This window comes from Colossoma macropomum, unplaced genomic scaffold (assembly GCF_904425465.1).
Source record: "Colossoma macropomum unplaced genomic scaffold, Colossoma_macropomum, whole genome shotgun sequence".
Taxonomy (NCBI): domain Eukaryota; kingdom Metazoa; phylum Chordata; class Actinopteri; order Characiformes; family Serrasalmidae; genus Colossoma; species Colossoma macropomum.
The window spans coordinates 12,704,345-12,715,660 of NW_023494790.1; the positions used below are offsets into that span (position 1 = coordinate 12,704,345).

Below are 11,316 nucleotides of genomic sequence, written 5' to 3' on the forward strand. Positions count from 1 at the left end.
GAAAAAAGCTTAACAAGTATGAAATATTTGCAATACCTCTTCTGCCATGAGAGTCTTGCTATACTCAAGATGATGTCTCTCCAAGATGGAGGACCCATGAAGCTTGGCCAAAGGTGAAGCACTCCTACAGTGGATTATGAACAAATCCAGGTGATGTTAAATAATGTATAAAATGTAGTATAAGAATAAGTAAAAGAATTGCTAATTTCGTACTTTGTCTGGTAGAGATTGTTGGTACCCCTGTGGTCAATATCATGACAAAAAGCAGCCGCTACCATTGCAAAGGCGTCAAGGTCTGAGTAGTATTTTCTCAGCCTTCCGGTCTGTTTTTGGAGGGAGAAACATAATATTCCATGGGATTATGACAGTCAGTTTGATGGAAAAAGTACTTTGTATGGTTGAGGGAACAAATCAATAAAGCCTGCATACATGACAGGTACAATGTCCAGTGGTTGTTTGGGCCGTTTGCAAATCTCGCCGGAGAGAACTGTACACATTTTGAGCTCTTACGAACTTGAACCCAGTGGAAAGCCACGTGTTTGAAGTGATCAAGGTCGGACCTTGATCTCTTCAAACACATGAAAGCGTACAAGTAACTGTTCAATCTGAAGGTCTCTTTGATTTTCTGACTTACTGCCAAACCGGCACACATTTCCTCTGATAACCAGATAATTGTCCAAATTTCAGCTGGATGACCAAATTTACATTTACGTGACACCCATCAGAGCAATAGGCTGTTTCAGCTTTGCCAAAATATAGGCAGTTTTGTCTAAGTCAGCTCTGGTAACTAAAAGGAAAGATGTGTTTCAGTACTAAACAGAGGGAGGAATCCAGAGCTGGTGTTTTTAGAGATGCACAGATGGGTGTAGATCCTGGAACACATCAGATTCCACACTGAAGCTGCTGTGTATGGAGGTTAGCATTGAAACAGGGCTACTTTAACTCACCTGCAGTAAACAGAACATAGTCTGGCCCACATTGAAGCCATGCCTCCAGTTATGGTACGTAATGTCTCTGTAACCCTTCCTGACTGTGTACATCCATCTGGTCAGAATCTAAAGTGAAAGTTATTGGATAAGCATATAAATAGACATGATAAACTCTAAGGAAGGATATCATTTCACTGTGTTGCTGTGTTGGTACAAGCACAGTATATCACATGAAAACAAGACTACATTAACACCAAACATGTCTAACCTCTGCTGGCACTTTGAACTTTTCCACCACACCAAGTTCAAAGAAGCAGCGGATACCACACTTGATAAGGTCGAACTCAGATAAAGGAAAGTCGCTGAAGTGGAATTCCAGCAGGTCCACATCCTTGGCTTCAGGTATGTTTGCTCTCTGTAGATTGGCATTGCATCATAGAAGTAAGGTGATAAACAAATTATCATAGTATGACTGCAAACACTTGCTGATGAGGAAATAAAAAAAAATTAAGAAATTAAAAACTGTGGTTAGATGGACAAATTCACCAGAGCAGTGATCCCCACGAACCTCAAACTGCCACCAGGTATTTTTAGACATAATTATTGAGTACAGCATTTCTATGAGCCTATGTGAGCTTATGCTTACGTTTACAAGTTTACATAGTTAATGATTTGATTATGTATATAATAAATGAAGAAAAAGATGGCTTACCAAGAGTTTGTACATCTCTTTCTGATCGCAATCCTCCGGTTCCATGTCAAACTTCTCCCTCGTGTTCTGCAAAGCAAAGATTAAGCATGCATGTAGCATGGCAGCAGTAACATTGACTTGACCTCAGAATGGAGGTCTTCAACAAGCAATGGCCTCACCAGAATCTCCTGGACCTCCCCCAGGGTGGCTCTAGTTTGGTACATCACCATCTCCTGTGCAATCTCCTTCTTCCATTCGGTTCTGTTCAGTTTGTCGTATGTGTCACAGTTGAGCACTGACCATCCCAGGAACTGTGTGAGGGCCTGCAAGATGGTTTTGAAGAGCCACAGGTCAATTGTGCAAAAGCGTAGAGAGTCAGATGAATCGTATGAACAAAGCAGCAGCTGCGGAGAAGGTAGTCTCACCTCAGTGATCTGCTCATCCTGCTCATCAAACGGCTTGGCATCTTTCCGGTTGAAGAATGTGGCGACGCCAACGACTTCCTCTTTTTTATTGACAATGGGGAGGGACAAAACGTTCTTGATGACGAAGCCTGTCTCGTCAACAGCTTCTTTCTAAGATGGGGTAAAAAAACACGTTGTAATGATGGTTTCAAATGGTGATTCCCAACTCTGGCCCTTTTCCTTGCTCTAACACATCTAACTAGCCTTCTTGAGTGGAAGTGATTATGTTAAAATCTTGAGACAATGAAAAATCAAACAGCATGTTAGAGGATGCAGTTTAAACATGGCCTCACACTAGAAATACCTGCTACACTCCTAATACTTACCATACCACCAATTATTTTACACGTGTTATGAAATGGGATTACGCAATGGCATGTTTATCGATGACATCTAATGGACAGGTAGCAGGGCAAGAACGAGACTTCCTAAAAAGCCTATTGCTTGTGTCTTGGTAACCCCACCTGGAACGTGAAGTAATCATCAGCGGCAACGTTCATCATGTTACAAATCTGCGAATGGAAAACAAATATCATTTGTTTTCTTTGCTGAACACAGAGATGTTCGCACTATATGCTAAACAGCGCCAGGTCATCACATTGTTAATTAGCCATAATAGCCATGACTATTGATACGAGTGTATGATTTTGGACTCACAAAGCCATTTTCAGCCACGTAGGTTGGGAGGCCGCTAACAAGGGCCCAGTGGTCTGCAGGAGGTCCCCTGCCAACAGGAAGAAATGCAAGCTTTATGGAAGGCTGTGAAAAAAGTGTTGCTTTGAATAGATTCATGTACATACGAATGTGTACATCAGTTCCACTTGAATAAAAGTAACACCGCATCGACACAATTCTTATTATATATATATACGAATAAAGAAAATTGAGTGCAAACTTTTTTCAGTACCACATCCTATGACTGATTGTGATTAAGCCTGATGTGCCCTATACAGTGGTCGAGTGATACGTACGGTATGACTTTGATCTCTTCTTTAGCCTCTAAGAGATAATCAATGATTTTGTAGAAGTTGATTTCCTGAGAAGAGCATATAAGGACATGTTAGTTACACAGAATAATTCTGAGTTCATGACTTGAGGAGTAAACAGGATTAGATGTCAGCGGGGAGACACTTACCCTGCCGTCAGGTGTCTTGGGACCCTTGTATGGTTCCACATCACCCAGTTTAATCGGCCACTCGTCATAGAATTCCTGAATCAACAGCATGACACAGAAGATGAGTTGGGAGGAGTCAGTCTGTGATGGGATATTGCATCATTAATCACCGCTTAGTTGGTGGTGCTTGTTCTGTATGAACCACGAACCTTCTCTTTGGTCATGTCCAGTAGCCCCACAGAGTACCTCTCGCATTGGAGGTAGGTCCTCACAGTGTACAGAGCTTTGTGGAACTGTCGCTCAATGTCCGTCAGTTCTTCAAACACTTTGCTAGCGGACCAGAGAAGAACCTGCGGTATCAGAAGGAGGAAGAGGTGCTTGGTTGCCATGTTCATTTGGACTTCAAAAGTTTTCAATGACAGATTGTTAATGTCTACTGAAGAGTTACCTGACTTCTTCTGGATTCCACATTCCACATATACTTGGTGTAATGCTGAAGAGCAACGACTGAGGCAAAGTCAAGATACTTGTTGAAGAGCTTGGAAGAAAACAGTATTCATGTTATTTATATATCACTGCTAAACATAAACAAAGTACTTTTATTGCCATAAGGGCCAGGAAAGTTAATGGTGCACATGTAATAACTTGAAAAAAGGAAGTTACTTGTACTAAGATTGGTTCTGATGCCCGGCCTGAGCAAGCAACTTTTCTGGTTTAGCGCTTCAATGAATTGGATTGAATCAGCTGATGTCATTGTAGAGATTGTTGCCAAAGATTACTCTGCGTATTGTTCTCGGTTTGACCTGTAAGGTCTTACGCCAGTTTTCTAGTATGTTCTTTATTGTTCTTATACGGATAAAATATCCACCCTATCTATACTTACATCCTCGTCTGCTTTGGTGAATTCCGTGCCTCCAACTTTGTTCAGTGCCATGACGACTCCAAGCGGATCCTTTCCACTCAAAATGGGGGCCGCCAGCATATTTTTGGTAGTGTATCCTGTTTGCTTATCCACAAAGTCACTGAACTTGGGATGCTTGGAAAAACAGAAGAAATGTCAATTAAACTCGAATGAATTGTTTATATCTGCATGATTATCAAAATTTATGAGCGTACACTAATGACACACAAGTACTTTATACATTTCCATACTGTTCACTGTGGTATGTGCTCTGATGCTGGATCTTTTTCAATTACAAATGTAGGTTCAGTATTTTTGGCCAATAGGAGCTACTTCTTAACTAAATTTTGAATGCTGGACTGTGAAAACTGTAAAAAGAGCTGCACTCGGTTAATACGAAGGTAAATGCCTTCATATATGCATATACAGACTAAATTAGCAGATTAATACAACTAAGTTAATGAATTAAAAATGTTAATTAAAATCTGTTGTCGATAATTGTTCCTGACTGAACTGGAAAAGATCAGAACCTGGAGTTCCCAGCTTGCTCATATATTGTTATCCAGAAATGAAGCACATAAGACTGAACCACGAATTTGATTACTATAGTTGTGATATATGATACAATACATATATATATATATATATATATATATATATATATATATATATATATATATATATATATATATGATACAATTTGTTGTCCATACTATTTTCTTTATATTTTTTAATATTATTTCATTACAATATAACCCCACCGGGCCCCCCAACCCCCCCAAAAAACATCTAATTAGGGCTCTAATCTGATCTATCTTGGTCTAGTGCCTATTTATGTCTCTTGGCTATAGCTCTAACAGTTCTTAATCAGATTGACTTGCCTTTTAACTGTCAGAACAGTTTTACAGTGCTCGTTTCACTTTCGTTATGTAATGGGGTAAAAAGGGGTGTCATCTATTTGTAGCAAATAACGGTTCATCCTAAAAATGTAATGAATTTCAGTTCATTACAGAATAATGAACACATCCCTACAAAGCTGATTACTTTCTGTTTTAGTTCCAAATTTAGTTCCACTAATAAATAAGAGACAAAATAAGAGAAGGTAACTTTTACCAAACTATTTGGTACATATGTTATGGTTATAACTGTAATGGGGGTATACAAACTACTTCATGCATGAATTTGGCTTTAAAATTTGGTCTAAAATTCTGCAAAGAAGGCCTAAATTAGTGAGTGCTGCTGATTTTTTAGGTATGTAGTTTTTATATACTTGTCAAAAAGTCAGTCTAACATTGTACTTATAGGATTTTTTAAAAATACTGTCATTTTTTTGTGAGTTTAACTTGGTGAATAAACATTTCTGTTCTACATGGCTAACACTAAACAAAAAGAACAGCTGGACCAATCTGATTGTTCCACTTACCTGCTTCACATCTGGAATGTTAACTCCTTTTTTGGCCGTGGCCATTTGCCCAACTATGCCCATATCGGTGGGGAAGACAATTTCGGCCGACGAGTTTACCAGGTTGCTCTCGTATTTAGAGGTTGGGGTGACATCGAAAAGACATGTGGCCAGCTCAGGGATTCCGTTTCTGGCTCGGACTGTGAAGTAGCTGCAGCGGTCCGCGTTCACCAACAAGCATATCCGTTGCAGGACCTTGTGCATGCTCTTCTCCATGACCTGCTCAGACTGCAGCTCCTTGATCAGGTCGAATATGATGGTGGCCTCCTGGATCTGAGACACATCTTTGTACGAGGACGGGTCTTTGATGTTAAGGTTTTCGGCGAAAGCGGCTGTGATGACCTCCACCCGTACCTTCTTGTCAAAATACTCTTTGGCAAACTGGGGGTTGTTCTCCAAATACTTTTCCACACTGTCCTTGTCTGCCATTTTGTATAACAGGTGTGGACACTCTTCCTAGGGTATCGAGGGCTGTTTCCCACAGAAAGACCGAAAGAAAGCACCAAAAGCTCAGTGGCCCTCTCCGTCACCCAGCTGCATCCTCCACTGCGGTGCTGCAACAACCAGAAAAGAAAAGCCTCCTGATCTTCTCTGGCAAGCTGGCAGACTATACAGTGGCTTACAGGGCTGAAGGGATCAAAGTGGCTGCTAATTAAAGTGACGTCATGACATTAAACCCCCCCACAAGCTTTCTTAACCTGCAAATCCCCTATGCTGATCATTTTATGTTGGACAATCCAATCAGAGGCGAAGTCTCTTGTTTTATGCTGCTTAGAAATTGCCCCAAGCATTAATGCATTAACTAAAGTGTAGTAACACAAAATTTTTGGTTCAAGAGGTTTGCTCCATCCTCAGCTGTTGATGATCTGTTGGGGAAAAAAAAAAGCTGAGGAGCTGGGGAAAGTTGGAGAAATGGGGTTAGCACTAAGTACCCTAAGAATAGTGCACAACTATATACGAACTGTCAGACAAGCATTAGGAGAACAACCTCCAGCTTGGAGAATGGATGTACAGAACGGGCGTATTCTAGTCTATGAGTATTCAAATGGTTGTAACTGCTGCATATTGATATTAGTATCAATGCTTAAGATTCAATAGCTGCTTTGGATCACTGCTGTCCTCAAAAGACTTGCCAAGAAATTCACTGCCCTGTTCTGGCTTTAAGCCCTGGAATGAGAAAGGAAATGCTCAGAAGTTTGCTATATGTCTTTTTTTACACTGTCTGCTAGTGGGTGGACTCCAGTGAGCTATTTCCAACAATGGGATTAGTCTGCTGGATATAAAAAAGGGGTCAATGACTTTTCTTCAGTCTTGATGGGAAGAAGCGACTGGACCGTAGTTGGACAGCAGAAAGCTTTGCAACTTTTATACCTGGCACAACAAATCCAGGATTAAGTAAAAGTGATTACTAGGATGTCCTCCCTTGAAGAGGGTTTTGGCACAGTGGATTGGTTACACGTCAAAGTTTACTGGGTGGAGTCAAAAGGCATCTCCACACGATGTAAAGCACACATGTATATGTAAAACAAAGACAAAAAGACAATGCTCTATGACGAATTGAGAACTGGGGTCCTTTTTCTAAATGATTACACTTTCAAAAACAACACACTGTCATGGTGTTAAAATAAGATGTAAATAAGGTGAAAAAACACATGAATGACAGTATCTGCAAAATGATGCTCACATTCGAATACGTTTGAACCAGTTCCAGAGACAAAACAAGAGCATGAGAACTGAGTTTGAGCAGAGATAATAGTCATTTTTATTACAATAAGCTCCAGCAATAAGAAAGCTGCAGTAGCAGTCAGCAGCAGGTAAACGTGACTGGATATTTCAGTCAAAAGGCCTGCGGAGCCTCAAACTACCTTTGCCAGAACATGCACAGCACTTCTTTCCATAGTACCCACCGCATTCCATCACCACTAAAAGACAGGCAGTAAATCTAAGGTCACACCCCCTTTGGATGAGGGCAAAATTGAGCAGGATGGAGGGGAGAGGGAGTGGGGCAAGCAGAGGTTTTTTCAGCTTTTAGCCAGCAAGAAAAACATTCTCCATGTGACATCAAACTTTGTCAAAGTCCATTTCTCGTTCCAAGGCATGTCCGTATATGCAGCAGACAAGATCTTGCTAACCTTGTGGGAGGAGTAAAACACAGAAAGTAAAATGTTTGTACACGTGTGTATATATTACATGGGTATATTATATAAAGGATTTGCTGTTGCAAATAAAAATCCAAAAAGAAGGCAGGACATATGCTGTACTTGATCATATTCCATACAATGAAATGATGTGGTGAAGGTGTCTAGATATAGGGGGAATGCAGGTCATGCATCTTCTCCAGTGTTTTTTCCTCACTCAGCCAGGTTGCATAAGAAGCACGTGTGATATTTGTCAAGCTGAGATGGGGCCCTTTATTCAGGTCGTTGGCAGAGGAGAAACCAATGAACTTTACTCAGAGCTAACATATGGCAGACAAGGATACTAGACCCCAGCAGCACGTCGATCACACCAGTGCTGACCTAGAACCAGATATAACTGAAAAACAGCACTGCTGCAAAAACATGCTCAGATATGAAGAAATTTACTTCGGTTGAATCCGGCCCAACTTTGTCTATAGGGGTATGTGTGTGTGTGTGTGTGTGTGTTAATGAGCACGACTGAAACAAGAAATTGCAACTAGAGGCCTATTGTTTCGCCATTTTTCACCTTTCTATTTTGGAGTCACAATATGGAGAAAGTCAACAACAACAAATAAGGTAAAAACACCTAGAACACATGCATAGTAGTAGAAGTGTCCATAGAATTACTCAAGCCATATGCTGTGTATATGTTCCAGATGTTTTTCTTAACTTAATAGTTCTTTCGTAACCTGGTTACGCAACAGCACTTTGAGGAGGTACAGGGGGTTGGGTTCTCAGAGGTTCGTTGGAGTTATGAAAAAAAGAAAAAGAAAAAAAAAAGAACAAAACAATCCAATGAAAGAAAGCTTGAGGGAAGACAGTTTAGGGGGTGGGATTGTGAAATTGCTTGCAGGTGGGTAGAGGCCCTATTTAAGCTCTGTACATAGCAAACAAGCCACAGTGCTGCACTGATACTCATCTAGTACGGTCCGAAAAAAGGTACAGGCTATGAGGCTTTTGTGATTTTTAGGAAACATCTGGAAAACATCTACCAAGCTAGTGGTTAAGTCGTTTTCCACTTGAAGAACAAATAATAGCGAATGTAGACAGGGAGGTCTTTGGAGGTCATGCTGAATTGGTGCGTTGGTTTTTATTGTTGGTCTTTATTGTTGGTCCTGTTTTTGCAGGTACTGTGGACAGCAGCATGCTGAGGTTCTTTGTGGTTTTTTGTGTCCTGGCAACAGGCTGGGCGCAAGAGTGTGTGGTCAGTCAAATTCCAGTCAAAGAGGGCTTTGACAAATACAGGGTAAGTAATGTTCATAAATCTGATATATGTTTTTTTGAAAGTTAAACGTGAGCATTTTGTCTGACTGTTACCTTTTATCTTACAGTTCCAAGGAACATGGTACGCCGTAGCTAAGAAAGACCCAGTGGGACTTTTCCTGCTGGATAACGTTGTCGCCAACTACAAAGTAGAGGATGATGGCCAAATGACAGCCACTGCTGTTGGCAGAGTCATCATTCTCAAGTAAGTTCAAGAGTTTTCTAGAGTCAGATTTTTGTCTATTGCACCTTTCCAAGCAAGCTGAGTACACTTTCCTGATTTTTTCACACTTTAGCAACTGGGAGACATGTGCTCACATGTTCGGCTCATTAGAAGACACCTCAGACCCTGCCAAGTTCAAGCTGAAATACTGGGGTGCAGCTGCATATCTCCAGACTGGATGTAAGCTAAACTAGAACTGTTGAACTATTTACCACCATTACTGGGTCAAACGGATGCTCATTGTATATGAATCTTGACTTTTTTGCAATACCTTACTACTTTTAAGACTTCTGCAATAAGGAAAGACCATCATAGATTAACTGCTTTGAAAATAATGTTCATCAGTTCTTATTAAATTGCCTGGGGCCTATATTTCACAGCAAAACTGCATAATTTAAGCCAAACTCTCTATTTCCTATTCTGAAACACACAACTCTGCATTCTACCCACAGTTCAATGACCATTCTTATCTTGTTTGTGACCTTCCTGCTAGATGATGACCACTGGATCATAGATACAGACTACGACAACTATGCAATCCACTATGCTTGCAGAGCGCTGGACACTGATGGCACCTGTCTGGACGGCTACTCCTTTGTTTTCTCCCGTCACCCTACTGGCCTGAGGCCAGAGGACCAGAAAATTGTGACCCAGAAGAAACAGGAAATGTGCTTTCTGGGCAAATACAGGAGGGTTTCACACAACGGTACAGATTTTTTCTCTCTCTTTCAGCCTTTACCTTCATGTTAGCCTTAATATGATAGACAAAAACCATTGATGAGATGACACAAATGTAATGACATCAACATAATGAATAACTACATGCTTTTCTTTGTCTTCATAGGTTTTTGCGCCTGAAATGTCACTGTTCAACACCAGCAAGAATGTAAACTCTTATTTTCTAGCTCTAGTAGCAATGTAAATAAAAATCTCAATCTCAAGGTAACTTTCAACTGTAACTGTAAAAGTAAATGCTTTGTATGTGGCTGAAAAACAGTGTGAAAATGAATGACATACCATGGTTGTATCGTATAGCCTGGACTACTTTTTAAAATAAAGTATTCTGCATAAACAGAATTGGGACTCGTTGCTAATGCAATCAATGACATGGAAGCTCCATGTCACAGGCACAAATGGCCTCCAATGTGTAATTGTAACTGACCTCAGGAGTGAGTAAAGGGGCAGCGGCACCTCCAGTGAGATGGTCCAGAAAAATCAGACTAGCTTGACAATTTGCATAGTCTTTTGCTATTGATATATAGAAGTTGTGCTAGTCCGAAAATGGTATGCTGATGAATATGAGATAAAACAAAGCATAAATCTGCACAAAGTAGAGAAACATTAGAGGACTCCTTGCCTTCTTTTAAAAATTTAGATTTTCACTATTACTTTTAAATTATGAACGGGAAAAAATGCATTTTTAATATAAAGCCAGTTTTAATGAGTTTTCTTTTATAACCCCTTGATAAATCACATCAAGGAGGAAAAACGTGTGGGCTTTGGCACTATTTTAAACGTTTTTACAAACCAACAACAAAAAAATGCTCATTTGTATGTAAACAAACTAGGTATTTTCAAGCATTTGACAGTGTTTGAAGACAGTGGAGCAAGAAAAAGCAAAACTTTTCAGTAATTGCCCCTCCTTTCCTCTTTAATCGCTTACTTGGTAGTTAGTGGAGGTCCCCTGCCTAAAAGTTCTCACACAGACAGCCTAGCCTGCTTTTAGCTCGACTTCTGTAGCCACACTAATCCCCCTGCTTTAAATGGGTGTAATGCGAGGATTTACACATGCAATCTAATTCAAGTAAAGTCAGGACAGGTTGCTGAAAGTGAGTCTATCCAGGTCAACTAACATTTCAGAGGCACCATCGGGTTACAAGGAGGCGGTGGGGTGGGGGGAAAGACTTGACATAAGGAGCTGTTTTCCCTGTTTTTTACTGACTTCACAATGATTGAATTCTTCACCTCAAATCATCTCAGATGTTACCATTTGACTTAGAACAGTTCAGTCAATTAATTAATCAACTCAAACAATAAATAAATTAATTAATTAAATGTGTGGAAAGGACTGAAGGTGCTCTTTGATATC

The 11,316-nt window shown here is 40.3% G+C and overlaps 2 protein-coding genes across 3 annotated transcripts in view; one reads left to right on the forward strand and one right to left on the reverse strand.

The window, feature by feature from the left end:
• Window positions 1–6,059, reverse strand: part of pde6c (phosphodiesterase 6C, cGMP-specific, cone, alpha prime) — a 13,568-nt gene extending 7,509 nt beyond the window's left edge. Inside the window, exons 1-14 of the mRNA XM_036572176.1 lie at window positions 5,523–6,059; window positions 4,082–4,234; window positions 3,647–3,736; window positions 3,408–3,548; window positions 3,220–3,294; window positions 3,056–3,120; window positions 2,742–2,808; window positions 2,549–2,596; window positions 1,800–2,195; window positions 1,642–1,707; window positions 1,198–1,344; window positions 948–1,055; window positions 214–323; window positions 37–124 (exon numbers count right to left, since the gene is read on the reverse strand). Of these exons, the coding sequence (XP_036428069.1) occupies window positions 37–124; window positions 214–323; window positions 948–1,055; window positions 1,198–1,344; window positions 1,642–1,707; window positions 1,800–2,195; window positions 2,549–2,596; window positions 2,742–2,808; window positions 3,056–3,120; window positions 3,220–3,294; window positions 3,408–3,548; window positions 3,647–3,736; window positions 4,082–4,234; window positions 5,523–5,990 (2,022 nt within the window). The 5' untranslated portion in view covers window positions 5,991–6,059. The remainder of the gene's footprint in view (window positions 1–36; window positions 125–213; window positions 324–947; window positions 1,056–1,197; window positions 1,345–1,641; window positions 1,708–1,799; window positions 2,196–2,548; window positions 2,597–2,741; window positions 2,809–3,055; window positions 3,121–3,219; window positions 3,295–3,407; window positions 3,549–3,646; window positions 3,737–4,081; window positions 4,235–5,522) is intronic.
• A 2,465-nt stretch (window positions 6,060–8,524) lies between these two features.
• rbp4 (retinol binding protein 4, plasma) lies at window positions 8,525–10,304 on the forward strand. Of its 2 annotated transcripts, none has more exons than XM_036572173.1 (6): window positions 8,525–8,680; window positions 8,869–8,987; window positions 9,073–9,209; window positions 9,301–9,407; window positions 9,721–9,933; window positions 10,072–10,304. In XM_036572173.1, exons 2-6 carry the CDS (start codon window positions 8,886–8,888, stop codon window positions 10,083–10,085), a joined length of 573 nt encoding a protein of 190 aa, XP_036428066.1. In that variant the 5' UTR covers window positions 8,525–8,680; window positions 8,869–8,885; the 3' UTR covers window positions 10,086–10,304. The 2 variants fall into 2 exon arrangements, with proteins under 2 accessions (XP_036428066.1, XP_036428067.1); XM_036572174.1 differs by lacking the exon at window positions 8,525–8,680 and adding an exon at window positions 8,719–8,743.
• Window positions 10,305–11,316: the final 1,012 nt, after the last annotated feature.

Coding starts and splice junctions, on each gene's coding strand:
- rbp4 (XM_036572173.1), top strand. CDS start 8,886: ATGCTGAGGTTCTTTGTGGTTTTTTGTGTCCTGGCAACAGGCTGGGCG. Junction 9,210..9,300: donor GGCAGAGTCATCATTCTCAA/GTAAGTTCAAGA, acceptor TTCACACTTTAG/CAACTGGGAGACATGTGCTC. Junction 9,408..9,720: donor TGCATATCTCCAGACTGGAT/GTAAGCTAAACT, acceptor CCTTCCTGCTAG/ATGATGACCACTGGATCATA.